Raw genomic sequence first — 24979 nt, 5'->3', positions numbered from 1 at the left:
GCATTGTGTGCAGTGTATGTTTTTAGCATTTATTACACAAACATTTTGACAAAGTAGTGTGTTTTGAATATTTCAGAAAGCACGTGTTGGAAAAACAAGGCAAATGGCATGACATACAACAGACACAACGCAAACACACCGTGCAATAGCAGTATTCAGCATTCTCAGAGCGTGGAGTGCCGTGACACCCATGGACCCTGCCTCCATACCCACTTCCTTGATTCAAACAATCACAAATGCATCAAATGGCACGCACACACACAGCGCACTACGGTAATTATAAAGTGGTAACTAACAGCACACTACGATAATTATAAAGTGGTAACTAACAGCGCACTACGTACGTAATTCGGAATGTTCTGATGCTGGCACATGCGTAGTTAAGGATATTACATGTCAGTTGGAATCTTGAACTTTTGGTCCTCAAGCAGATATCTAAGTTTCAACTTGGCCGGAGGCAGAGTTGAGTGTTTTCTTTATTTGATTGGTGAAAGTCAATTGGCTCCATTTTTCACAGCTGTCCATATGACACTGATTTATATGTGGAAAATAACCAACCGTGTATCGGGGGGCGGTTGCCTTGTATTGGTTCCCCCAATCGTGATTTGTCTTCCCAATCTCATGTAAGTGGTTACCTACGCCCACGCCAATGGCTGCTGAATAACGTCGTCAAACTGTAGCACCTTCTGGTATATTGGGGGTCGGTTATTATCCCATTGTTTTCATCATAGTAACTCCCAATGCCGAGAAACCAGTAGCTTAAGATCATTCTCGCTGATATGACGAGTATAGGACATTGGAACGGTCGCACAGCTCGCTCCGACAACCACAAGAAACGACTCCCAAACGCCGCTGGCGCGTTGCAAATCTTTCGGAGTTGGTCAGAGAGCGCGCGGATGAGACGGGCTGCTGCCATGCCAACACTGCTTGGCAACGTGGGCGTGGTCTGATACAAGTTGCAAAAACTAGGATACGACTTGTAAACAATCGTTAAGTCCAAATCCATGCTTATCTCCAGATCAGGGAAGACCGTGAGATGGGTAGGTGGGGTCAGAATGCTTGAGTTTTCATCGTAGCCACAACTATTGTTATTGGTTGTTTTTTTTTTTTTGCTGGCTGCTCCGTGCAAGTACATGGCTAATTGTCATGCAACTTATGGATCCAGTGAAACCTCAGAAGGATCTGAACACTGAAATGAGACCAAAAATCGATGTGGCTTGGTGTGGATGTCCACCCACATTTTTGGATTTAAGACACTGGAGGCTCTTTGCATTGCGGCGTACTTTGAATTTCTTTCTCACTGACGTGGCGTCGATGGGAATCAGGACATTTTAGCGTGAGGAACTCAGACATGGTTGGGGCTGAAGAGCAACCGCAGTGCAAAACTGTTCTCAGTACTAGTCAGTGACAACGTAGCCGTGGAACAAGGCCGTCGATTGAGCGGAGAATGTGAGACGTTTGTTGAATTGCCAGATGATTTTTTTCAAGGAATAAGAATATTGGATTACGTGCCGCCTGCTTTTGTCACCAAATCAAATGCTAACGTTGTGATGCAGAAGCCACCTTTATCACGCTGTACAAGTTGTGTTGCTGATGATGCTCAAGCGCGAGTGAACCAGAGGTCCACGGTCATGTCTACCACTCGGTGACGCATCGTTTGCGTGACGGCTGTTATCCGTGCACCGCTGCACAGCAGTGTGTTGTGGCGTGTCGGCGGTGCCTGTGGCGGCCCCAGGCGGTGTACTGCGACCCCACCGGTGCGGCTCCGAGCACAGTCCGCCTCACTGACGACCGGTGACGCCGAACTCGCTCTATCAGCGGCCACCGGCGCCTCTCCGAGCACGGTCCGCCTCACTGACGACCGGTGACGCCGAATTCGCTCTGTCAGCGGCCACCGGCGCGGCTCCGAGCACAGTCCGCCTCACTGACGACCGGTGACGCCGAATTCGCTCTGTCAGCGGCCACCGGGGCGGCTCCGAACACAGTCCGCCTCACTGACGACCGGTGACGCCGAACTCGCTCTATCAGCGGCCACCGGCGCCTCTCCGAACACAGCCCGCCTCACTGACGACCGCTGACGCCGAACTCGCTCTATCAGCGGCCACCGGCGCGGCTCCGAGCACGGTCCGCCTCACTGACGACCGGTGACGCCGAACTCGCTCTGTCAGCGGCCACCGGCGCGGCTCCGAGCACGGTCCGCCTCACTGACGACCGGTGACGCCGAATTCGCTCTGTCAGCGGCCACCGGGGCGGCTCCGAGCACGGTCCGCCTCACTGACGACCGGTGACGCCGAACTCGCTCTGTCAGCGGCCACCGGCGCTGCTCCGAGCACAGTCCGCCTCATTGACGACCGATGACGCCGAACCCGTTCTATCTGCGGCCACCGGCGCGACCTGACTCGATGCGTCACGACGCTCGGGCCTGCACGGGGAGGCGACGGGGCATCCCTGGCGCACCCGCCCCGTGACGTGGTGCGGCATCCACGGCCGCGAGGAGGCGGGAGTCCCTGCGATGTCTCGGCCCAGAGGATGGCGCGCTGCGCGTCACGGCCACCGTCCCGGCCCTATCTGCTGGGCCCCCGCGCCGCCCCAGCAAGGGGAGGACGGCGATGGCGCGTGCAGTACGTGCCGCCCCGCACCGGGGCGAGCACGAGACGGATGAAGATTGTGTCCGTGCCAGGCTTGGGTTTCTTCCGAAATTCTTTACTTGTGAAATGTACATTGGGTAATTCGGCTCTTGCCTCGTATGTAGGTTGGATATAAAGCCAAGGCCCAATGCGTCATTTCACTTCTGTGTAGTGACATAAGATTCTGTTATCGTTTTGTGAAGATAGCGGGAATCAAACACCAGCAGGGGCTCCCAGAAGGCGCGACGTGCGGGTCAAGTTCCACTCGGAGAGTTGGCTTGGTCATGCGCGTTTTCTTACTTCAGCGGGACTGATATCTGCCGAGTCCGCGCAGGAACGAGATGTCAATGCGGCGTTCAAAAAAGCATTTCTCTTACAAAAACGTGAACCACGATGGTCTTAGTCGTTAGCTTGGCGATTGCCAGCATCCACTGAAGCCCTCCTGTTTGACGTGCAGTTCGAACGCCAATTTTGCGTTGAATGTGCAACCAGCTCAGTTCATGTGTCGTGTTCTTAGTAGGGCCGTATGGAACAGCCCACTATATGGTTCGTGTCACGCTGTGTTTACCGGAATGTATTGGCGGCATGGATCCACTTCATTTCTTACTGAACACCACCTGGGCGCGTTCCCTAATGTACTTTGACCCTCATGGGCATGGCCTTCAGCGTAGAGTCTTTGTTCCACGTCGTTTTGAGCTCAAGGCTTTATGAAGGTCATCGCGTGCTATCGCGGCCCGCGCGTTTGTCGGTGCGCCGATAAGTGAGCGTCGGTCCAAGATCAGTATTTGAGTTTTGGAATCCGAGTTTGATGGGAACGAATACAATATTGGTAACGCCCTCCCCACTCCTCCCTGAACAGTTAAAATGCGTACCTGCATTTCAAAACACATGGGCGTATTTAAATTTAAAAGGAAGTTTTATTTTTGCAGCATTTGCTGCTTTCGGAGGAGACTTAAAGTCTTGACATTGCGCCATTGAAATACAAACCAGCCACAGACTCATCTGACATATTCCTTGATTTACATACCTTTGAATCTTCATCAACCTGCACTCAAAGTATAGACACGTACCGGTGATGTTGGGGAACAATGCCATAGTGGATCGAATTTCGGATTGCCCGCTGGTGATGAACTCTTAAGAGGTCATCACCAAACGTGTCGTAAGAGACCGCAGCAGTCAACCATATTGCGTTCTCTGAACACAAGGAGCGTATTCTAGGTGCAGCCTCTCATTGTGACATCAGAGGGCTAATACCATTCAGCAATGGCTGCGCCACGCTGAAAAATCTGGCAATCCCTGGCTTGTGTGGAAATCTCGACATGCTGTGACCTGAATGTTGAGCAACCCCTCACCATCACGCATACGTCTCGAGTCATTTCTGTAGATGATGAAATTTGTGCGTGTGGGGGGGGGGAGGGGATCAGGTTGACGTAATACTATTCAACATGATTTGACGTTGACCTCGAACGCTCTTAGGGAGACCACGAAGGTTGGCAACATGCATGATGATTCAACAACCATTTTACACCACCGAAACTGTTAGAACACAGAAACGTAAGGATCCTGCGGGCAATGAACTTGACTCCCCTCAGCGCTAATTTCTCAAATTTTTCGTCTTTAAGTTTTACCAGCGGGGCCAGATCCGTTGCCCGGCGTGGCAAGTTGTCGAGGTTAAACAGTCGAATTTAAAGCACACAGTTTCTCAGATGCCTGCTGGAGAGCTGGCATGAGGACGTGAGCCGCGTAAACAACTAACACAAGCTCACACCCACCCGCATCGATGACAGCCTCGGCACCAGCCAGAAATCGCTGGAAGCCAGGAAGCATTCCCTGTCCCTGGAGAGTTTGAAGTTCGTCGACTTGTTTGTCGGACTACTCAAGTCCACGCTGCGGTGCACGGTGTGTCACCACACTTTCATGACGTTTGACCCGTTTTAGGGGGGGGGGGGAGGAGGGGCAAAGCCTGCCGATCCCATCGATGAAGGGCCTTGTGCGATTGCAGGACTGCGTTGATCTTTTTTATGGAGGGAGAGGGTGCTTGACGGAGAAGTAAAGCCGACGTGTGCTCTGTGCCAGAAGCGTCAAAAGTGCCCCATGAACTTCGTGATTCGGGGGTTCCCACTCATCCTTGTAGTGTACTTGAAAGAGCTCTTGCTGCCGCATGATCAGCACAGAGACAAGCGCAAGACACTGAGGATGTTTCGGCCATTGGTCTCGACCTGTCGCCATACTCTGGTACCCGTGCTTCTACTCATACTCCTGCTCATACTCATACTCTTACTCATACTCATGCTCGTGCTCATACTTAAACACAGTCTCAGTGTCCAGCCCATCCGCATACACCGCGCCAACAGCAGCGAAGCATATATGCTGTTCTTCACGCTGGCCAGTCACTGACCTAGTGCTGGCCTGAACGCCCGAACGTCCTTATAGTCCCGCCGGCTGATGATTTTTTTATGCAAATTTTAGCAGTGTTCTTGATATAAACGGATCGCCGCTGCGATAGGATGTGAAAACGCGTGAAACCGACCTAGTCCCTTTTCATAACGATGCGTCGAATAGTCCTGGGGACAGCTGTGCGGTGGTCTTATACAGGTGTCTTGTCCACATGTGCTAGCAGGTTTAAAGCCGAATGTTGCGGAAATGGTCCCATCGTAAAAAGTGACTGGCAAAAAGTAAAATAGCATACGTATTAGGAGGCGCCGCATTGTTCGTATGTAGCCATAGTCACGGGCAAGACAATTCCATCGCATCGCGGCTTCCGTTCCAAATACCAACTGCCGCGTTGGCTTAGCCTATAGCGCTGCGATGAGCGCTGGTTTGATACGGTGCCTCTCTGGCGCGGCGGGACCCGGTGCCTGCTCCGCCACCTACCTCAAGGTCGGCCCGGCAGTCGAGGTCAGGCGACCTCCGTGCGTGTCTGGCGATGCGCCGCCAGACCGGAATGGGCGGTTGTGACGCCAGTCATTCGGCGTTTCGACATTCTCGTTGCACGCGGCATGTGGCGTAATCGCGCCGCTCTGTTGTAGTCAACCGGTGGTGTTTGCTAAATCCGAACCTGTTTAGATCAAGCGTGTAGCGGTGCGCCTCGCGCGGCAAGAATTCGCAGGCGTTACCGGGAAGCGATTATTTTATGCAATGCTGACGTTCGGTTTGAATTTTATAAAGCTTTTCTGCGCATGGGGCAGTGGCGATGCATGCGATGGGCGGTAGGCTCCTGAATTTGTAAAATGAGGTGGATATGTTGCCGCTTTATGTCTTGGCGTCTCAGCTGTTGGGTTAAAGGGTTGCATAGATTGCCGTTTTGGTTTTTGGCATCTCAGGTATGTTAGACGAGACTGAAATACTTTGGATCTCTAGTAGACATATGCTGCAGCTTGTATCGGTATGGCTGTTTCCGTATACACAGATTTGATCACGAAACGACCTGTGCGCGTAATATTTATGACGCTTACGCCGCACAAATTTGTACCGTTTTTAGTTCTTGATAGTCGCGAACGTACCGATTTTGGAACCGATTCGTGGGGTTCCATTGTCCGTTTTCTATTGACGGGGGATTTCCTTGGAACGGAGGTGCAGCGAACGGTTGGGATGCGATGTTTTAATTTTCTCTCGCGTCTGGGTGTATCGGAACGGCGAGACGACAGATTCCATCAGCTGTAAGCTTTGCCTCCAATTCAGTGCTAAATCTCCCAGTTGTTGCGAATCGTGCGTGAAATCGGTGGTCTCTTACCTGCGCGTAAATATAGAGTAGCCATTCGCAAATGCGCTTCTGGTTGCAGCGTTAGGGGCAGTCCCTCATTTTCCGTACTGTTTATTTTTACATGTGGTGAGCGTTGTGTTGTTTTTTTGGAATTGGCTTATAATTGGCGATTGGTTGTGCCAACCACACGTCGAAGTGCAAACGTGTCGCTTTGTGTTTAGATGTGGAAAATTCCTGCTGCCAGCGCAACTTGTTTTTTTTTTGTTTGTTTTTTATTACCGGCCACCCATCTACTAAATGTGGTCAAAACTTACGTGATTTACGTGTTAAGTTATGTCATTTAATGTGTTTGGAGTTCGTGTAGAACGCCGTGGCGACTTATTTCGGGTCGGCGTGCTCTGCGTGAGCCAGTGTAGCCCGGAACACACGACAGTCCGTTCTGTACATCTGCGCTGTACTGTTGCTGAACACGTGGCTTCCTTTTCAGGTTCGAACTGCCCGAGGTGTCTCGCTTGCTGGAGCAAGACGAGGGCAGCGAGGGAGGTCACGCCCTCCCAAGCACGCCCCAGGATGAATCCTACGATCCCTTGGAGGTAAGGTGGCCTGTGACGACAGCAGTAGTCTCGAAAAAGTAGTGATGGTTGGCATGCCATCGTTTGCTGTGAACAAGGGTGGTGGTAATCAGCATAGGATCAGCATGGGTGAAGCCTGATGAAACATCATGCGACGTGCGATGTGTGCGATTTGCCTCACCGGAAAACATGGATGTTACTTTGCGTTTTTAGTCTCTGAATGTTTTTGATGGACAATGCATATCCACCGCACCAGGCAGTGACGGCTGCTGAATGCAGCAACCATTCCCACCCACTACGGGAAGCGTGCATGTGGGCAACAAAACCGGCAATGCGGGAAGTACTGAGCTCTAAGTCACCGTCGGCCGCGGTATGCCTGGTCCTGTCCCGTCCATGCCCGTCCTGAACCGGCGTGGTCGTGTCTGCCAGCGGATCTCGGCCTTGTCTGGGTGGCAGCCGCCCGCGGCAGCGACGCCGCCTGCGGGGCGCCGCGGCCGGCTCTGGCGGCGCCACTCGGCCGACCGCGTGCAGCGCGTCCGCCACCGTCACCTCGCGGTCCACGGTCGCGGCTCAGTCAGCGTAAGCCCTCCGTCCCAGCCCCGTCCGCCGCTCGGGCTCAGCCAGTGTGTGCTTCGCTCGCCAGGTGTCGACCGCATCTGAGATCGGCCAACGCCTCCCACAGCTGGGATCGTGGCATGCTCTTTCCCAGCCCGCCATTACCCGATCCCTCGTGTCGCCGGTCATCCGTCGGTCTGCTCGGACCTGTGGATTGTCGGCATCAGTCAGCGTGCTTTCCTTTTCCCTTCTACACCCTATCACTTCAGGTTTCATGCTGTCGTATTTTGAATTAATGGGACTAGCGTCCGGCCCTCTATAATAAATTTTGGCTTCTCGTCGCCCAGCAGGAGTTGGTTTAGACGGTAATCGTAAAATGGTGTCCCCAATATTGCAGGAGCTGCCATTTGACAACGCCTGTGACATTTCGGCGTGGATGTTTTGAAGATGCGATGATGAAAAATTGCGCACTCGGAGAATGCGCCTTCATGTCACCGTACGCAATTCGCGCGTTCCAGGTTTAAACCATTTTACCAAAGTGAAACGGAGTTACCGAAGCACGGAAATAATGAAACCAGTTTTTCTCGAAAACCACGACAGGCAACTTTTTTTTGCTGAAATTTGACCGCACATCCTCAATGCCTCCGTAATGGCGGGCTTTCAATGGTGTCAATGGATCGTTGAATATTGACGGTGGTGTATTGCCATCGTTGTATGATAGTGCCATTATTGCAGAGGACTGACGCTTTCTTGAGCATTCCACATGAAACGTGAGTATGGGAATGCCAGTTGTATGAAAGTGGATAACACCGAAGCTTTAAAATGTACATTAAAAACATTTACTAATTTTTTCATTACATTTGCCACATGCCTCTGGGATCATGGACATTCTTCGGGAATCGTACGATGATTTCAAATCTTTGTCAATCTTTGGGCTTTGCGGAAGTAGTTACAAAAAGGCAACCAACCATTATCGTGGGTGCAATATAGCCTCAGCAAGTGGTGCGCTGTTAAACCAGAATGGACGTAAACCAACAATTATAATGCCATTATGAAGCGGAAAGACTGCCGCGGTGTCAACAAATTTACTAATATTACCCCAGTTCTGCCCAAGTCTGAGTTCTCTATGCATGTTTGTAGTTCTGTTTGGAACTGAAGGAGCTTATGGTTCGGTTCCAGAACTCCAGCTTAGATGAGTAGAGTGCCACAAACCTTGAAAATGGACTACTCGGCCGATTTCAATCACTCCAATTTACTGTTTCGTCTCACCCCAAACTATAGAACTGATTGAAGCATAACTCTTACCAACTAAACTACGGCCAAGAAATCGGCTGTAGAGAAAACTACATTTGCATTTATTACCAAACAAACAAAAGGGAGAAAAAGGTAAGTGTGATGATACCGCTACCACTGGAGTGCGACTGTAACGGCTTCATAGTAATTTACGTGCACAGGACCTTGCCGTGTATCATCATTATTATGTGATGGGAGAAAGCGTTGAATTCAACTACTCAATAAAATCTCGATGTCTATATTGTTGTAGTGCCTGTATCTTTTACCGATGAAATCGTCCATTTTGCCACGCGCAATGCCTGCCGTGGTATGCTGCTCGTTTGCTCGCTTCCGTAAAAGCTGTGCAACGTTGGGAGTGCACATAAATTTCTTACATATATTTTTGCTGAGAAACCCTGACAAGCTTTTCCCACAACTTACGAGTAGCCCGCGCGATTTCGCGGGGCCAAATGCACTGATTTTGGGGAAGAAGTGCCTTGTCTGGTCAGAAATTTTGCACGCTTTAGGCATTCTTTGGCGCATTTGAGCCGTGCAGACGTTGCCGAGCTCGATTGACCAGTGTGAAGAAACAACTGAAGCCGCCCCACCAAACCTGCCGCATCCGGCCGTAGCCCGCTGATGGGTTGTTTTGTTACACAAGATTTGTTGCGCCGCGCCCGCTGCCGGCGCTCAACACGTGTGCGCGCAGTGCCGCGCGCGGCCCGAGACCGAGAGAGACGTGTTCAGGCCTGGCCAGGCTAACCAGCGGCCGCCGCTCGGGCGGCACCATCGGCTGACGCCGGGTCTTGGCGGGGTCGGCCGAGCCGCCTGCGCAGCGGCGCCGGCCGGCGGCCCGGTGCTGCTTGCGGCGACGGGGCCAGGCGGGCGGGCGGCACCACTGGCTGACGCTGGGTTTTGGCGAGGTCGGCCGCTCCGCCTGCGCAGCGGCGCCTGTCGGCGGCTCGGTGCTTCGTGCTACGACGGGGCCGGTCGTGTAGGCGACGGGGGGGGGGGGGGGGGGGCGCCCCGGCACGCGGCCGGTGCGTGCGGGCGTCTGCCCACCGGAGCAGCTGGTGCTGCAGGGTAGGAGATTCATCTGGCGGCCGCGCGGGGTGACAGGGCTCAGTCAGCTGGCGTTGACCTTGCGCGCTGCGTAGCAGGCCGTGGTAGAATATGTGCTAGGGCTTCGCATTTCGATACCGGATCAAACGTGGAAGTATAGCAGACTGATCCATATTCATAATTCATAATTCATGATTGATAATTATAGTTCATTATTCCCAATTATCATCTGACTGAATTGTAATATTAACGCCAACGAAACCTTTTAAACGACAATTGCGAGAGTTTCAATCCACCCTTGCATTGAATATAATAAATCATATTGTTGCCGGGTAGAAATAAACATTTGTTTTTTGTGCAACCCAAATTTTGAATTGCGCCATGCGTGCTCCGTCGGTGGCGCTGCCAGACGCCGTGACCTTCACCACCGCAGGGTCCAGTGCAGTCCAGACCCCAGGGCGTGGGGGTCGTCTTGGCCAGCGTGGTATTTGTCCAACAGTCGGCGCGCTGTCCGGGCCGCTCGGGGCCGCCGGCCGACACCGTCAGATGGGGGCGGCGAGGCTGGGCCGAGGGCGTTCAGCTACGGAGCAACGGGGGGGGGGGGGGGGGGACGAGTGACGGACGAGGCATACACGCGCTGTTGTGCACTGCAGGTACAAGTGGCATGGCAGCACAGAGGTGTTCAGTTATAGGTGTGAGTGGAAATATGCCAGCTGTGGTAACGACTGCGCGTTTTGTAGCATGGGGCTCATTTGCTGCCAAAGCGCAGACTAGGTGCTCCGATCGCTGTGTGTGTGCTTTGTGGCTGCACGACATTAAACGCGTGCCGGCACTGTGTTTCAGGACGAGCTGGTAGACCAGGTCATCAACCGCGAGGAGTCCACGGGAGACCTGGACTTCAGCCAGATGGCACACAACGCCATAGAGCACGCCGAGGAGTTGGTGCACAAGGCCGAGGAGTTCGCCCACAAGGTTCGTCCGTCCGTCCGTCCGCCGTTCAGCGCCCGGACGTTGCACGCGGAAACGCGCGCATCGGCTGGTGAAATGTCCGACCGGTCCTGTGGTGATCTTGATAGGGACGTTTGCCGGTGACACTGGCTACCGCCTTGAAAGAGGGATGGGGAGAGGGCTGCAGTGATGTCGGGGTGGGATTGGCCGTGATGGACGATTGCGATCCGGGCCGGGAGCGTAGCCGGCAGTGGCGACCGTTTGAACCGTGTCTGGCCGGTGACGCAAACGTTCTGACGGGGGGTGGGGCGGGGGGCGTGCAGTCGGCCAGACGAGCCGGGCGGGGGAGGGAGAGGGGAGGGGCGACTGCTGACGCTGCGCCTGCGCCGAGCGACCGTAACATCTGGAACAAGACAAAGCTGTCGACGTCGGTGCCGGACCCGAAATGACACCACACGTGGACGGAACGTTCAATAGGGAGTCGGCACGGCTTGCTCCCTCTGCGCCGGGACGGTGCTGCTTACCAGCTGCCGCTGTGTGGCGGCCGGAGTCGGCGACAGCGGCGTACCGTATCACAGTGCAAGGGCCGGCTGGCGGAGCTTGCCGACCGGGACCGGCAGCAGTCGGGGGGGAGGGGGCGGGGGAGGGGCAGCTCGGTTGTCCGGCGGTTTCAACCAACGTGGATGTATCCAAATTTTCTGAAATCGTGTTGGAGAAGCGCGCTCAAAATCACATTAGTTCATGCCGTTTCTCGTGTACTGAGCATTCCTTCTTAAATGCTGGAACAACGAACCCGGCGCGCTGCACATTCCGAGGCGTGACAGGCGGTGCATGCGTGGACGCGGCACCAGTCGGTTCAGAGGCCGGGCCTCGGTACTGAACCACGCCTCAGCAGCCTTAACTGGAGCCTGTCAGCAAATGTCCGCCGGCAGTGGACCGACACGCGCCGCCGAACTCCTTCCCTGACCGGGGACCACCTTCCGTGCACGCTCCTTCGCCTCGCCTGCCACCGCGTCCCCGGTCTGCCGCTATATCCCCCTGACTGCCACCACGTCCCACGGCAGCCGCCGCGTTCATTGTCTCGCTGCATGGTCCCCCTTAGTTCGCCGTGCTCCGGGATCCTACGGTAACCCCGACGCCGCCATGTCGCGTGCTGAGTGGCTGCGGCACCCGGTCCACTGTCAGCTGTGTCCCGGCGCAGCGTCCGTCCCGTGAGGACCGTGTGTGTCGGCGGCTCGGGGTGGCAGAGAGCGCCTGCCACCAACGGTGGTGGCCGGAGAGGAGTGAGCGCCGATTGCCGGCCAGCGCGGCGGCGGGCGCCGTGAGGACCGTGTGTGTCGGCGGCTCGGGGTGGCAGAGAGCGCCTGCCGCCAGCGGTGGTGGCCGGAGAGGAGTGAGCGCCGACTGCCGGCCGGCGCGGCAGCGGGCGCCGTGGGCCAGCCCCACCGCCGGCGGCTGGAGGGGCACGCTCGCCCGGTACGCCGGCCTCGCAGCCGTCGCCGGAGCGCGCAGCGACCGCGGACGTATGGTCTGTTAGCGATTGGACTAGCCCTGGTACTTCTGTGATGCCGGTGGTGGGTGCCGACTGAGTTTTGCGTCGGTGTTCAGCTGTATACCAGATCCCACTCAGGTGATCGTCGTTGTCGATTTAGAAGATGATTCTAGTTGGGGTTGAGATGGGCATTATACATTCTGTTACCAGTGTCATAACGAGAAGCTACTTCTTACCTCCGGCTGGCCGAAGCATTTCGGCGCAGCTCCCGACTTCCTACCCTGCTTCATAAACTGGGCAGCATTCCTCCGAAGTAAACCGTAAATATCGAGGCTGAAGCGACCTTGTGTTGTAGTAATTTCAATTCCAGTGCAAGCGGTCGCTGCCATGGCAAGTATGTTGTCACTTGTAGAACCGAAAGGTTTCGATGCCTATAATAAACCCAGGTATATCGCTAAGGCAGCTAAAAGTGTGGTCATTTATGACTTAACTCAGTAAAGAAGTTGTGATTTGTGTGACGATTAATTTATAGACTAATTACGATCACTTTTTTAATTCGTTGAAATACAGACATCCAATTCTCGATGTTGCTCCGCTACTCGTAGAAGTAAGCAAAGCTGTTTTATGGCTTCCCTGTACTTCGTGTGAAGGCAGAATGCGCCCCAGTGACAAAAGTTCCCTGAAATAGCTGAATTTATCCTTAGCCCAGGTTGTGCATTTTGTGAACTCGTATCTGTCCTGTCATAGCAAGAAAAAAATATCGTGAAATCTAAGACATGTCGGAAAGAGGAAGGTTTTCATGTCGGCTTGTCACCTCTATCCACCACACATCTTGGCATATGTTTGTGATGCTGACAATGTAACAACACGAACTGCAGTTGTATACATTTTCTGACATGTACGTAAACGCCCGCCTTATGTACAAGGTCCGCCCCTGATATGTTGACATTGCTTCACTGCTCAACAATCGCTCACTGTGGGTTGATTCTCGGTCTACATGTGCTGTTCCTCCGCTCCTGCATGGCCATACGCCGGCTCCTCTATGACAATCACTGCTGATTTTACGGCGGACCGGAACATCTTTGTATTTAACCTCAGTTTTGAGCCAATGTCTGCTGCATGGCCCAACTAGCTGTGTTTATGAAACCCGATGGATGGTTGCTGAAATACGGAGCAAATCCTCACTTGAGATTTCCCCGTAAATAGTAGAATTTTACGGACGTAGGAGTAAAGTTATTACGTAATCTATGCAACCGGATTCGGAGTAAAAGCTTGAAGTTACTCCCCACGCCAAATTGTTACGCCCTTCTCTATGAAGCTGGTTATCTTGACGATTAGCAGGCGCCTCGAAGTCGGTTGAAGTATTGACGTGCGGATAACGGCCATCAGTTATTGCTGTCATCCGACTGACTGTTGGTCCCAACCTTTGAACTGACACGTAGGCTGCCCTTGATATCGTGGATGTCTGGTTTTAGCGTTGGCTGCTTATCTTAAAGCCGTCATGGTTTACAGTTGTACCTCGTTTTCTCCAGGGCAATGTTCATATTACTGTCACGCATGCGCACCCCACATCATCGTGTATGTGAAATCTTCTCTTGATTGGGACACGACCTGTCCAGCGTAGGTTTGTGGCACGTTGTAGCTGTCTGGCTGCACGCCCGCCGACATGGCCGCGGGCCGCTGGTTTGTGTTTGTGACCGTGGGTGGACCCGCCATCAGGTGTGGGCGGCTGGCACGCGGCTGGTCTCGTTCCACGCGCTGCCGCCCTGGGCGCAGGACAACGACTACATCCACAAGTCGCACCGGGCGCCGATGCCGTCCTTCTACGCCTGCTTCCGCTCCATCTTCTACATCCACACGGAGACGGTCAACATCTGGACGCACCTGCTTGGTGAGTGCGCCGCCGGCGTGCCTTCCGGCCGCCGACCGCCGAGTTGGTCAGTAGCCGGCGGAGCGGCGTCTGCTGCGCCACCCCGGCCGGGCCCGGCCGCGCCCCGTGCGCCCGCCGGGCCTAGCTCATCCACTCAGCGAGGGCGAAAATCGCCGAGGCGGACGAGCGGTGAGATAGCGAGGAGTGGGGCCGCTTCCGTGCCAAGATTAGCAGTCGTAGGTGATTTGAAGTGCGGCCGGTAGGGTATTGAAACTGGCGTGGTGTCACACCAGCCAGGCAAACACTGATTGCGGTGTCAAGACCGTGAACGGCTATGGCGCTTAACTTCCTCCAAATGCATTAAGTGTGGTTGTCATAGAGCCAGGAAGTCAGCATGCGCGTTAAGGTCACCCGGGCCCGGCTGGCTCAGGAAAATGGCCGCGTTTACCGGATCGAGAAATGCGCAATAGCTTGACGCGATGGCTGCTGGTGGTGGACTCTTGAAAACCATATTTCCAGAAACATGCATGCTGTTCTTGTATGCGAAGTTCGCATACGCACGAGCCGAGTTTGCCCATATGCATAGCTAGTGTGTGCGTGGGTAATGGTTCCTGAATTGGGAAAGTAAATGTATGAGTAAGTGAAGTTCGTCACTTGAAAAATTAAACCTGGCCTGAATTCGGAATTAATGTCGTTGTTCAGGTTAGCTAAGCTCACAAAAGGTGAGGCAAAGTAATTACTTAACATCCGCTTTTTGGAATGGTTGGTTCGTAAGCGTTTTTTTTAACGGTGTGTGGCAAGTAGCAGCGCCAATGAATGCATCTGTTAACGATTGCATACTAAAACTAAATCAAACGAAGTCAGCCAAACCCTTAAATTGTCAGAAGATCAATTAACGCAAAAGCGGGAAGGCTTGTCAGGAGGGCTTTCAATGGTTTGCTTGATGCTCCATGTTACGGGATCTTCCACACGCTCGTTTTACCATCGGATTAACGAACGTAAAACCATTTCATCCTCTCAGGCCCTCTGAAGTTGCCGTTGCTGATACTAACTCCTTAGATATCTTTCTAAATAATAACTTTAACTGATTGTTTGTCCGCATGAAAATGCAGTCAGCACCGCTACGACGTGTTGGTGGGTCGTATCAGGTCAAAAATCAAGTCAGGTTGTCTGAGGTCTTGTCGGGTCTCGTTGACGCATCCCAGCAATATAACGTGGGGTCTAAAATAATTTCAAATAACCACTTTGAATTATCAATTAAAAATCGTTTAAAACGACAGAAACCGTTAATTTTGGCAGCTCAGCATCAGATCAGGATTGTCCAGCGTACATGTTAGATAGGTGGCATCCGCACTTTACAAACACTTCCACCGAAAATGGATGTCAAGATTATTTCCAGAAAAGATAAAGGTCACATTAGGAGATGCCATCCGAAAATAGATGTCAAGATTATTTCCAGAAAAGATAAAGGTCAGATCAGAAGATGCCATCCGAAAATTGATAATATTATTTCCAGAAAAGATAAAGGTCAGGTTAGGAGATGCCATCCGAAAATAGATGTCAAGTTTATTTCCGGAAAGGGTGAGAGGAGATCAGGTCCAGTGATGCCATGTCAGCGTGCCGAACGGCACGTTATATATATATGGCGTTTCAAGCCCGAGAAATATGTTCAAAATAAAAACAAAACTTGTAAATGAAGGGAAACAGCAGCACTCTGTTTATGTAAACAGTGTTTCAGATAAATGGCAAAGATGGCCTCTGTTTTACGTCCGGAGCACCGATGCGTTTTGTCTTTTTGAAGCTGAGCAAATTTTCGGATGTTACTTCCGTCCACAAATTGGTGGGCATGCATGACCAATTAGCTGATATTAGGTCAGCTACTTTGACATCCATCACAATTTGGAGGAAGTAGGGTTGTTGCAAATCCTCAGCATACATCACGATATGAGTTTAGTTTTGGATGCTGCAGCTGCAGCGAACGGCACTTTAAGACCCTCAATTTTTTAACATGACCCATTTGTCCCCGGCACAGATCATGGACCAGGTGTGACCCAGAGATGGAGGCAGCATTTGACAGGGTTACATACAAAGGGGGTCTGGAAGGTTCGTGGACCCACGTTCATTCGTTCCACTAGCCATATCAAAAATGACGATCCCTCTAGATTGAGGCAAATCCCCCGGCGGGGGGGGGGGGGGATGGATTGGTACCGCGTCTGTGTGTCCGCATCACCTGTCCTCACGCCCACCGGGCTGTGGCTGGCCGCGTCGTGTGGCCACAAAGCCGGGTCAGCGGGAGGCCGGTCAATGTTTTCCGGGAGCGGGGACGGCATTGAGCAGCGTGGGCCGGGCCAGAGCCAGCCACCGGCAGTCGGTCGATACTCGGCCCCAGTCGGCGCGGTCCGGTCCGGTCCGGCCCGGTCCGGCCCGGTCCGGCGGGACCACTCTCGGCCGTGGACGTTGGGACCTGATGACCTCATGAGGTCGTCTGTTGTCATCCGCATACGGAAGTCATTTATGTTTTTGCTCTTCGGTTCAGGGCTGACAGATGCCAAAAACCCGTTTTCAAGTTGAGCTTCTGGCAGCCTGCGATGCACACCAGGAAGAAGCTCGTTACGCATTTAACGTCCGGTGGCGGAGAGAGCGCGTATATTTCAGTGCATAGCCTGACCCGATGATTGCGTTTTAAGGACGTCTGGCGATTCATAAGTAGACGACAGACGGCTAGGACGACCAAGTGCGAGCGGCCTTCTGGGATCGGCCAGGACGCTGAGACCTGGGTTCAGACGGCAGCGCTGGAGCCAGTGCGCTCCCTGTGACCCCGTGACCCGGGTAGTCGGTGTTGACGTTCTGGAGTTAGCCGTACCGCCGTGTGGCCGGGCCCGGACGGATGCCGCTCGCCAGACGGAGGTCGGCCGGCTCGCGCCGCCACCATCGATTCCGACGGCCGGCCGTGACGACGCGTGACGTCACGGCCAGCTGGCGCCGCTCGAACACGCGAACCCGGGCACGGCGGGGCCGCGGCGGCCAGCTCCGCCCACCGCGGCCGGTGCTGCGCCGTCCGAGCCGCGCTTCAATGGGACCGCTGTTGCCGGGTGGATTTTTCGCTTCGGACGCTTTGTGTAAAATGTGTTAGGAGCGCTCAAACTGAATCAGTGTGCCCAAGATCCGTCGTGTCAGATCTTTTACTAGAGGATCATTTCAGGAGTGAGGCTGTGTAAGGGGTTAAAGCACCGCGCCTTCAACAGCTGGGGAAAATATGACCACGTATTGTTTACAAGGTATACGTACGTACCGTAGAATTTATTATAACGTACAATCCTTAGAATTTATTGATTTTAGCTTTACCTTCTCTGTCAGGCACGATTATGTGGTAGAGGTTTACGTCATTTGGCTCAAGCGTTAATATGCGTTAATAAAAGTTGTTTTTTGTGGGAACTGTCAGTGGATTCTTCGTCGCGAGTAGTTGCATTCGTTGCCAACGTAAAGTCCGGTTCAGGAATAAGTTTGATGACGTAAGGTGGGCTTCATCTGGGCATTGCCAGCGGAACCACCTGGTGAGCGAGGCGACCGGCCTGGTGTGAGGCCGTTGGCGGCCCTGCTGGTGCTGGCGGCCGTACCGATAGCTGGACACTCAGCGTTTCATTGTCGAGCTGTGGGATTTTATCCCTGTGTTCTGGAGAAACTTGCAATTAGTCCCTAATCGTACTCCAAGCAGCACGCGAACACACGTGTGCCACCGTATGTACATACATACACGGGATGGAATGACTTTGCGAATCATGCGTTTTCAAAACAGAAGCGAATCAACTGCGATTCATGGACATATATTTGCACCATTCACGATGGGCTCGTGGCTTTTCAGGCTTATCGTCGCGGCATTAAAACAAGGTGCCGCTAGCTACTGGCTACCAGTTGCGCTCGTAGGGGCACATGGCCCTGATCAGAAGTGAAGACCAATAGTCGCGTAGGTGTTCAGCGCAGGTGGTCCAACGGGCCGCTGATGAATCACAGCAGAGTGGATCCAGTAAGCAGGGACACCGCACTGAAGCACTCAAACTTCCAGTCGTTCAAGTCACTTGCACTCTGGGCTCGCAAGTCCCCGTTCACTCGAATCAGTCAGGCCAGTCTCCATTCACGCAGGAGAAGACGCGGCTGGGGACGAGGGTGAGAGGAGGGAGGTGCGGAGGGCGCCGGCGCCGCGGCCCTTGCGGACCTGGCGCGCGGGTAGCTGACAATAACTGGATTCTGGTACAGAGTATGCGAGTCAGTTCCCATTACGATTTCACTTCATAACCAGTGGAGCCAGATGTCCGCCTCACAGCCAATGGTGCCAAGTCAAAATCTCATGCCGACCAAAACGGGATATATTCCGGAATTAGATCCGATTCCACTGGAGCCGAGCACACGTCTGCTGGGTGGGACTCCACCGATATCCATTGGGAAGAAATCTTGAGGTGCAAGGAGCATTTATGCGGCCATCCTTGCCCGCAGTTCCCCAGCTTTTGTTGCAGAATACATGGCCGCCTCGCCACCCGCATGGCCCGGGGCCCAGTGAGCCTGGCCACTTTGAACGGGTTCACGGATCCATGGCCGCGGCGTCCGCCGGGGCCCAGGCTCCGCCCCCTTGTCTCAGTTCTGTTAGTGCTGTCGTATTGGTCGACGTTTCGGAGCGCAGTGCTGCTGACGCCCCGCGGCGACAGACTGCTTCCGGTTGGGGCGGCGCCACCAGCCCATGACCTGACCTAACCGCACCCGTGCGCCTCCGTTCCAGGCTGCATAGGATTCGTGATAATCGCCACCTACTTCCTGACGCGGCCGTCGATCGAGATCGACTACCAGGAGAAGGTGGTGTTCTCATGCTTCTTCGCCGGCGCCATCGTTTGCATGGGCGCGTCCTTTATCTTCCACACCGTCGGTTGCCACTCCAAGCGGGTGCTGCGGCTCTTCTCCAAGTAAGGTCCAATGTGGCGTCGTCGCCGGTCTTTAGTGCTTGGGGGGGGGGGGGGGGGGGCGGGGTGACGTCCGCCATTGGTCTCGTCCGCCGCGTTTGCAGCGAAAGCGCTCTCTGGTGTATGTCTGCTCCACCGGCAGTGTGTGGGCCACCCCGGAGACCGCCGTGCAGTGCGGACCTGCGGCACTCAGTCGCCTGCGTGCCACAGCACGATGGTGTGCTGGCGAACGTTGTGGGCGCGATCATTTACGGCCGGTGGCGAAGATTCTATGCGGCACCAGCAGGGCGGCATAGATTGTCCATGTTGTTTGATGAATGCGGAGTATGCGGCTAAACAACATCCTTAGCAAAGCATTACGGCCAGCGATGCTTTGTATCACACACCGAAAATCTGTGATCCATGTTCTACGCAAACAAGATATAGATGTCTTTGTTCGTATTCCTTTGGGAACATCGCACACGGCGTATTCGCGTATTTTTTACAAAAGATATTCCTAGACTCAAGCGCCACGGGGATCTAAAGCGTACGGAGCATGCCGGGAGGTGTGCCGCCGTTCAAGGTTGTGGGAATCGCTGGTGGCGACGCCTGCTGTGGATCAGCGTTTGCGTGACCTTGCCCGGATGTGGTCCTAGACACGCCATTTGTTTGACTGCTACCAGTGGCAACGGCCGTAGCGCCGGGCAGGCGAGCGTGCCGCGATGAAGAGGCTAGCGACACCGTGGCCACGTTGCGGCCACGTCTTGGGCACGGCGCCTGACGGCTATTCCATGGACACATGTCTACCAGCAGTTGATCACTCGAATTCTTGGAGAGTGATGAAACGTGATGACCCACGCGCCATTGGGCGTGTCATGGCTCGTGCGGATATTGGGGCGTCGTATGTATTGGCGCTAATAAAATAACTATTAGTCGGACCCGGAACGCGCTATTGGTCCTTGCGTTTGATTGGGCCGGTCACGCTAGAACGGCTGGGATTCGTCGTTCGATTTAGCTGGGCGGAAACGATACACTGTGACGTCACCTACAACCTTTGCGGAACGCTTGAAATGGTTTGGGAATGCTCGGTTGGTTTGGGATAAGTGAAACGGAAGTTTCAAATACCTATAGACCAAGGAATGGAATGCGCGATATGTGCTGTGGAAAAACTCGTACAAATCAGTTGTGACATTTCCAGTTTATAATGACTGAAGCAAGTTCCTGTTGTTTTGCCAGTGCTGTGTAGCCGCTGGACATACATTGATCAAACGACACGAAAAATGTGTACCGCTGCTGTCACGGAGATCATGCCGTCGGGTCGTATGGAATACGCATACCGCGTCCGCCAAAACTCACCCGGTATGAGATTGTCCGTCGCTCGTATGACAGCGTGCGCCGCGGGCTCCGGCCGTGATGTGACATATGTTGCCAGGTTCGATTACTGCGGCATCTCACTGCTGATCGTGGGCTCCTTCATCCCCTGGCTCTACTACGGCTTCTACTGCAGCTTCGTGCCCAAGGTCATCTACCTGACGTGCGTCATCTGCCTGGGCTCGGCGTGCATGGTCGTCTCGCTGGTGGACAAGTTCGGCGAGCCTGAGTACCGCTCGCTGCGCGCGGGTGAGTCGGCTGCCTCCCTCTCCCTCTCGGCTGTCTGCTGTCGCTGTTCGCTGGCAGTCCGGCGGCGCGTGTCGTATGTCGCAACCGCTCTGACGTGGACGTTCAATGCTACTCCGGTGTCACGACGCTGTTCATAACGGCATGGTTTCGGCATTCTGTGTTATGAGACACTTGCGCTTTGAAGCGATGTGTATGCCGTGCCTCACGGGGTGAAGTCGGCCATGGTGTCGTGCACCGCTGGTCAGCTGTCGCGATGGTGTCTGCTGTGGCGCCCCGGGGGTGGGATGGCGCTGGCAGCGGTGACTGGTGGGGCTGCGAGCGGTGACCCCTCCGCCGCCGTGACCGTACGCTGCCTGGCCGCCCGGCCAGCCTGCGTCCCCCACATTGAGCCGTTGGTCTTTGGCACGCCGCCAGGCCTGTTCCTGGGCTTCGGCCTGAGCGGAGTGGTGCCTGCCGTCCACTACCTGTACTCGGAGGGCTGGTTCAACTCCGTGCCGCTGACGGCCGTCGGCTGGCTGGCGCTGATGGGCGCCCTGTACGTGGCCGGCGCCCTCCTGTACGCCTTCCGCGTGCCCGAACGCTGGTTCCCCGGAAAGTGCGACATCTACGTAAGTGGCGCGGCCGCCCACCACGCGGAGGGATGCCGCAGTGGACTCAGCGTGCTCAGTCCGCTGTGTGACGCCCGTGCATTAGAACCACTCAACGAGTAGGAAGATTTAGTAACTATGTTTTGCGACGTACCAATTTCCTTTTTCGACAGCCCCGTCCTCTTGCTGTCCGGTTACGCGCTCTCCCTTTAACCCTGTCTCACGCCTCCCCCATTCCTAGCATATCTTCCGACATATTTAACCCGCCATCGTTTTTTTGTGCCTACACATCCACTTCGATGGGATGGGCTGGTGAACGGCCGCCAAATGCGTCGACACACCGGCTTATCGGCACAACTTGTGTTTGCTTCCGAGCAAAGCTTTTTGAAACTGGCCGACCAGTTGTTGTCAATTGAAGCATTTACGAGGCGCAGCTGCTGAGGCTTGACTTCGGCTGCTGCCTCTCACCCTGAGCGGGAGGGCGGGCATCGCGAGGAATCAATTCCGTAATGTTTGGTTGCCCAGACGCGCAGGCCAACCGCTGCACTCCCGTTACCATACTGGAAAAGTAAAGGCGATATGAATATTAAGATGCATAAATAACCAACGTACTTGACGCACCCTAAAACGTAGGATACCTTGCTTGATAACTTGTGTCAGGGTAGAGAGCAGGCCGAGGGGTACCGTACAGCAGGGGTGTGCTGGGCTGCCTGTTAAATTCGTCTTGACTTCGTTGAGCTTGCTCGAAGGCCACCAGGGTTGTCCGGCGCAATGTCTCAGAACACACTTTGGAAGTTGATGTGCCTGATGGTGGTGTAGTGTTCTATAAGTTCTTCGCATAACAGTATTTCTGCATTGTTCTGATTCTGACATGTACCGTATGGAAGGATGGTACTACTGCCGACCGCAGCGTTTCACCCTGCTGTTGTAGGTACTTTGAACTTTACCGTGGTGGCACAATGAGTCTAAATAAAAGGGGTAATACTTCCCTTGCGCATTTGAAAAGTTTTAAACTTGCGCATTCAAAAGGTTTTAAAGATATGTTTCCCAGTATAGCTCAGTGCCGTTCCGAGTGGATGTTCGCGACATCAGCCTCTTCAAGTTCACTGCAACGATCTGTTGCATCACCACGTTGTGTGTGGGCTATGCATTGCGTTGTAGACATGGGCACATTGAAAATGCGTTGCGTCAACTTCCTATGTGTTAGGAACGTTTAAAGAGGAACGTTTCACCGTTGAATATATCGAAGCAAGTATCAGACACGATTAAACAAGCTCACTTATAACCATCGGCATACTTTAAACTAGAAAAGACTGCTATAGACTACGCAATTTGTCTGTTCAGTAAATATGTTCCTCGAGACGTCATCGTTTGATTACGGCATCGCATCTTGCGCAACATGGAGAGCCAATTCACGGCCGTTATATTTGAAAATCGCGCTCGCGAAAGCCAAAGATAAACGACTGACCATTACTTTTTATTGGCCGTGATCACCGCATAGCTTATGGAATGGGAAGATTTTAATCATGTTACTTTGACATCATGAATGCCATGATGACCTTACAATACTCTCCCCGAAATAGTCTGCCGATCTTCGCGGGCGTATAGCTCAGAAGGCTGCAGGGCGGGGCTGTGAATTGCGCCGAATGACCATTTCAAAGTGGCCATTTCAGTTCAAAACTCCATAGAAATATGGAACACCCTTTAAGTGGATGGGGCTACCAAAAAAAAGAAGAAAAACTAGGTAATTTTATTTGCCCTAGAATAAACAGAAATACCGATTCACCGCAACTGAAGTGTTAGTAAACGCTGTCGGCTTAAGTCCCAGCTTAAATCCCTCTGAGCAGTGTACGGTGAATGATGTTATGAACTCCTGAGCAGTATAAAGTGATAGGTGTTGTGGAGTCCCTCTGAGCAGTGTACGGTGACGTATTGTGAAGCCGTTCTGAGCAGTGCACGGTAACTGGTTGTGAAGTCACTGAGCAGTGTACGGTGGCTGGTGTCATACCGTCCCTCTGAGCAATGGACGGTGACTGGTGTTATGCAGTCCTGAGCCGCCGCTGGCTCTGCTCGGCGCTCTGTGCGGCGTGCGTACGCGGACGCTGATGGCCGGCGCCCGTGCAGTTTCAGAGTCACCAGATATTCCACGTTCTGGTGGTGGCGGGTGCCATGGTCCACTACCACGGCGTCTCCGAGATGGCCATGCATCGGCTGACCAACGGCGAGTGCTCCTCCGAGCAGCACCTGGTGCTCTGATCGCGCCCGCTAGCCGACACGCGGCCGACCCCGGCACCGGCACCGGCACCGGCATTAAACCCGCCGAGTGAGCGCCGCGTAGAGCGGAGAGGACCCGCGTCCCAGGGTCCGGGCGGACCCGGCGGGCCCGCCGGCCTCACGTCTAACACTGTGCGAATGTGAGCGATGTATGCGGCCGGAGGATGTACCGTGGCTCGGCTGCTGCGCTTTGATAGCCGCGATGACTAAGCTTGCGCAGCTCGATGCCAGTTCGCGCCAGGAGCTGGCGACGCCCAGGCCGGTATCCCGCACTGCGAGAGCCCCGATTCCACTGGCAGCGGCCCGTGCTGGTGGCACGCCGGGCACCGTGGCTGGCACCCGCCCCCGCCCCCGTCGATGTCGGCCTCTTGACATGTCAGCTGGCCGTCTTAGTGAAGACGTTTGAGAGTGCGATCAACGTTACAACCATTGTATTTTGATTGTTTTCCGTTTGGGTGAGATCAGGAGGCGTGTGATAATAAACGATAAACACAACATACGGATTGACACAAATTAACTAAATCACTCCACACAAATTAACCACATCACTCCGTGATGCCTTGGGTACGTACCTTGGTACGCAACCTAGCACCATTAAAACAGCCGTGTGCGTGTGTGTTACAAGTGGCTCGAATGGGCTAACGACGACAATGACTTACGCCACAAGACTACTCGCTGTGCTACACACAACTAAGGTATTTTCTACACAACGCTCTTCGAGGTTGCACGTACGACGCCCATGGGACGGCAAAGCCGAGATCGGGGTGGCTTACTAATCACCCGGACATCCAAGCTACGACTGCCAGCACCGCCGACTCCGGTGCGACTGTGAAGCGTTGAGTTCCTCTTCCGCGGGGCGCGCGCGCTACCAAGGGGCCGGCCGTACCACGCTGCCGCAATTACAGAGATGCTTGGCTGACCTAGATGAATAAGGGGATGGAACAATTATTAGCACCACCATGGCGCTTACAACCGGGATTGACACACGAACACTCAACAGCTAAGCGCAGATCGCCACGGCAGCAAACATGACAAATGCTCACGTTCCATCGTACGGCCGGCACGTCGGTCCGCTTGCCCTCGCTGAGCCGCTCAGAGCGCGTACGTTGGACCAGGACGCGGCGGTCGGCACGGAGAGATCCTCCACGCCCACGCCTGCCGTCGAAGCGAGCATCGACCGTATTGGCCTATCTGAACCTCCGACAGCAGAGGCTCCGGCACTAGGCGAAGGGTGATGGAGCGCGGTCGGGGGACGGACGGGGGGGGGGGGGGGGGGGCATTTTCCTTCCTTTCTTAACGTCGATTTCCGGGCACCATATTTTGACGCGTCCTAGCATGCTGCTTTCACATGACACATTTCCGTTGCCCAAACTAGATCATTTCGAGACCACTAAAAGGCTTTGAGCCTTGGCCACTGCTTTGTTTGCATGCTTAATTTATTTGCATTACTACAACTAAAACGCTGCCAA

At 54.0% G+C, this 24979-nt stretch overlaps 1 protein-coding gene and 1 long non-coding RNA gene across 3 annotated transcripts in view; both read left to right on the top strand.

Moving 5' to 3' along the window:
* The window catches only part of LOC119107137 (adiponectin receptor protein), a 32030-nt gene extending 8023 nt beyond the window's left edge, over window positions 1–24007 (top strand). Inside the window, exons 1-8 of one of the 2 annotated variants that reach the window (XM_037230508.1) lie at window positions 6317–6456; window positions 6818–6923; window positions 10635–10763; window positions 13951–14122; window positions 18873–19053; window positions 20462–20649; window positions 21064–21257; window positions 23361–24007. In XM_037230508.1, coding sequence (XP_037086403.1) covers window positions 6452–6456; window positions 6818–6923; window positions 10635–10763; window positions 13951–14122; window positions 18873–19053; window positions 20462–20649; window positions 21064–21257; window positions 23361–23492 — 1107 coding nt within the window. In that variant the 5' untranslated portion in view covers window positions 6317–6451 and the 3' untranslated portion in view covers window positions 23493–24007. Of the gene's footprint in view, window positions 1–6316; window positions 6457–6817; window positions 6924–10634; window positions 10764–13950; window positions 14123–18872; window positions 19054–20461; window positions 20650–21063; window positions 21258–23360 lie in introns of those variants that run through there. The other variant, XM_037230507.1, reaches the window with a different exon arrangement.
* Window positions 7341–9144, top strand: LOC119107138 (uncharacterized). Its single transcript, XR_005095205.1, has 3 exons — window positions 7341–7481; window positions 8193–8227; window positions 8637–9144. It is a non-coding gene; the product is annotated as an uncharacterized LOC119107138 (long non-coding RNA).
* Window positions 24008–24979: the final 972 nt, after the last annotated feature.

This window comes from Pollicipes pollicipes, unplaced genomic scaffold, assembly GCF_011947565.3.
Source record: "Pollicipes pollicipes isolate AB1234 unplaced genomic scaffold, Ppol_2.1 Scaffold_6686;HRSCAF=7923_pilon_pilon_pilon, whole genome shotgun sequence".
Taxonomy (NCBI): domain Eukaryota; kingdom Metazoa; phylum Arthropoda; class Thecostraca; order Pollicipedomorpha; family Pollicipedidae; genus Pollicipes; species Pollicipes pollicipes.
Note: the sequence above shows the minus strand (reverse complement) of the source record. Positions and strands in the feature narration are given on the sequence as shown.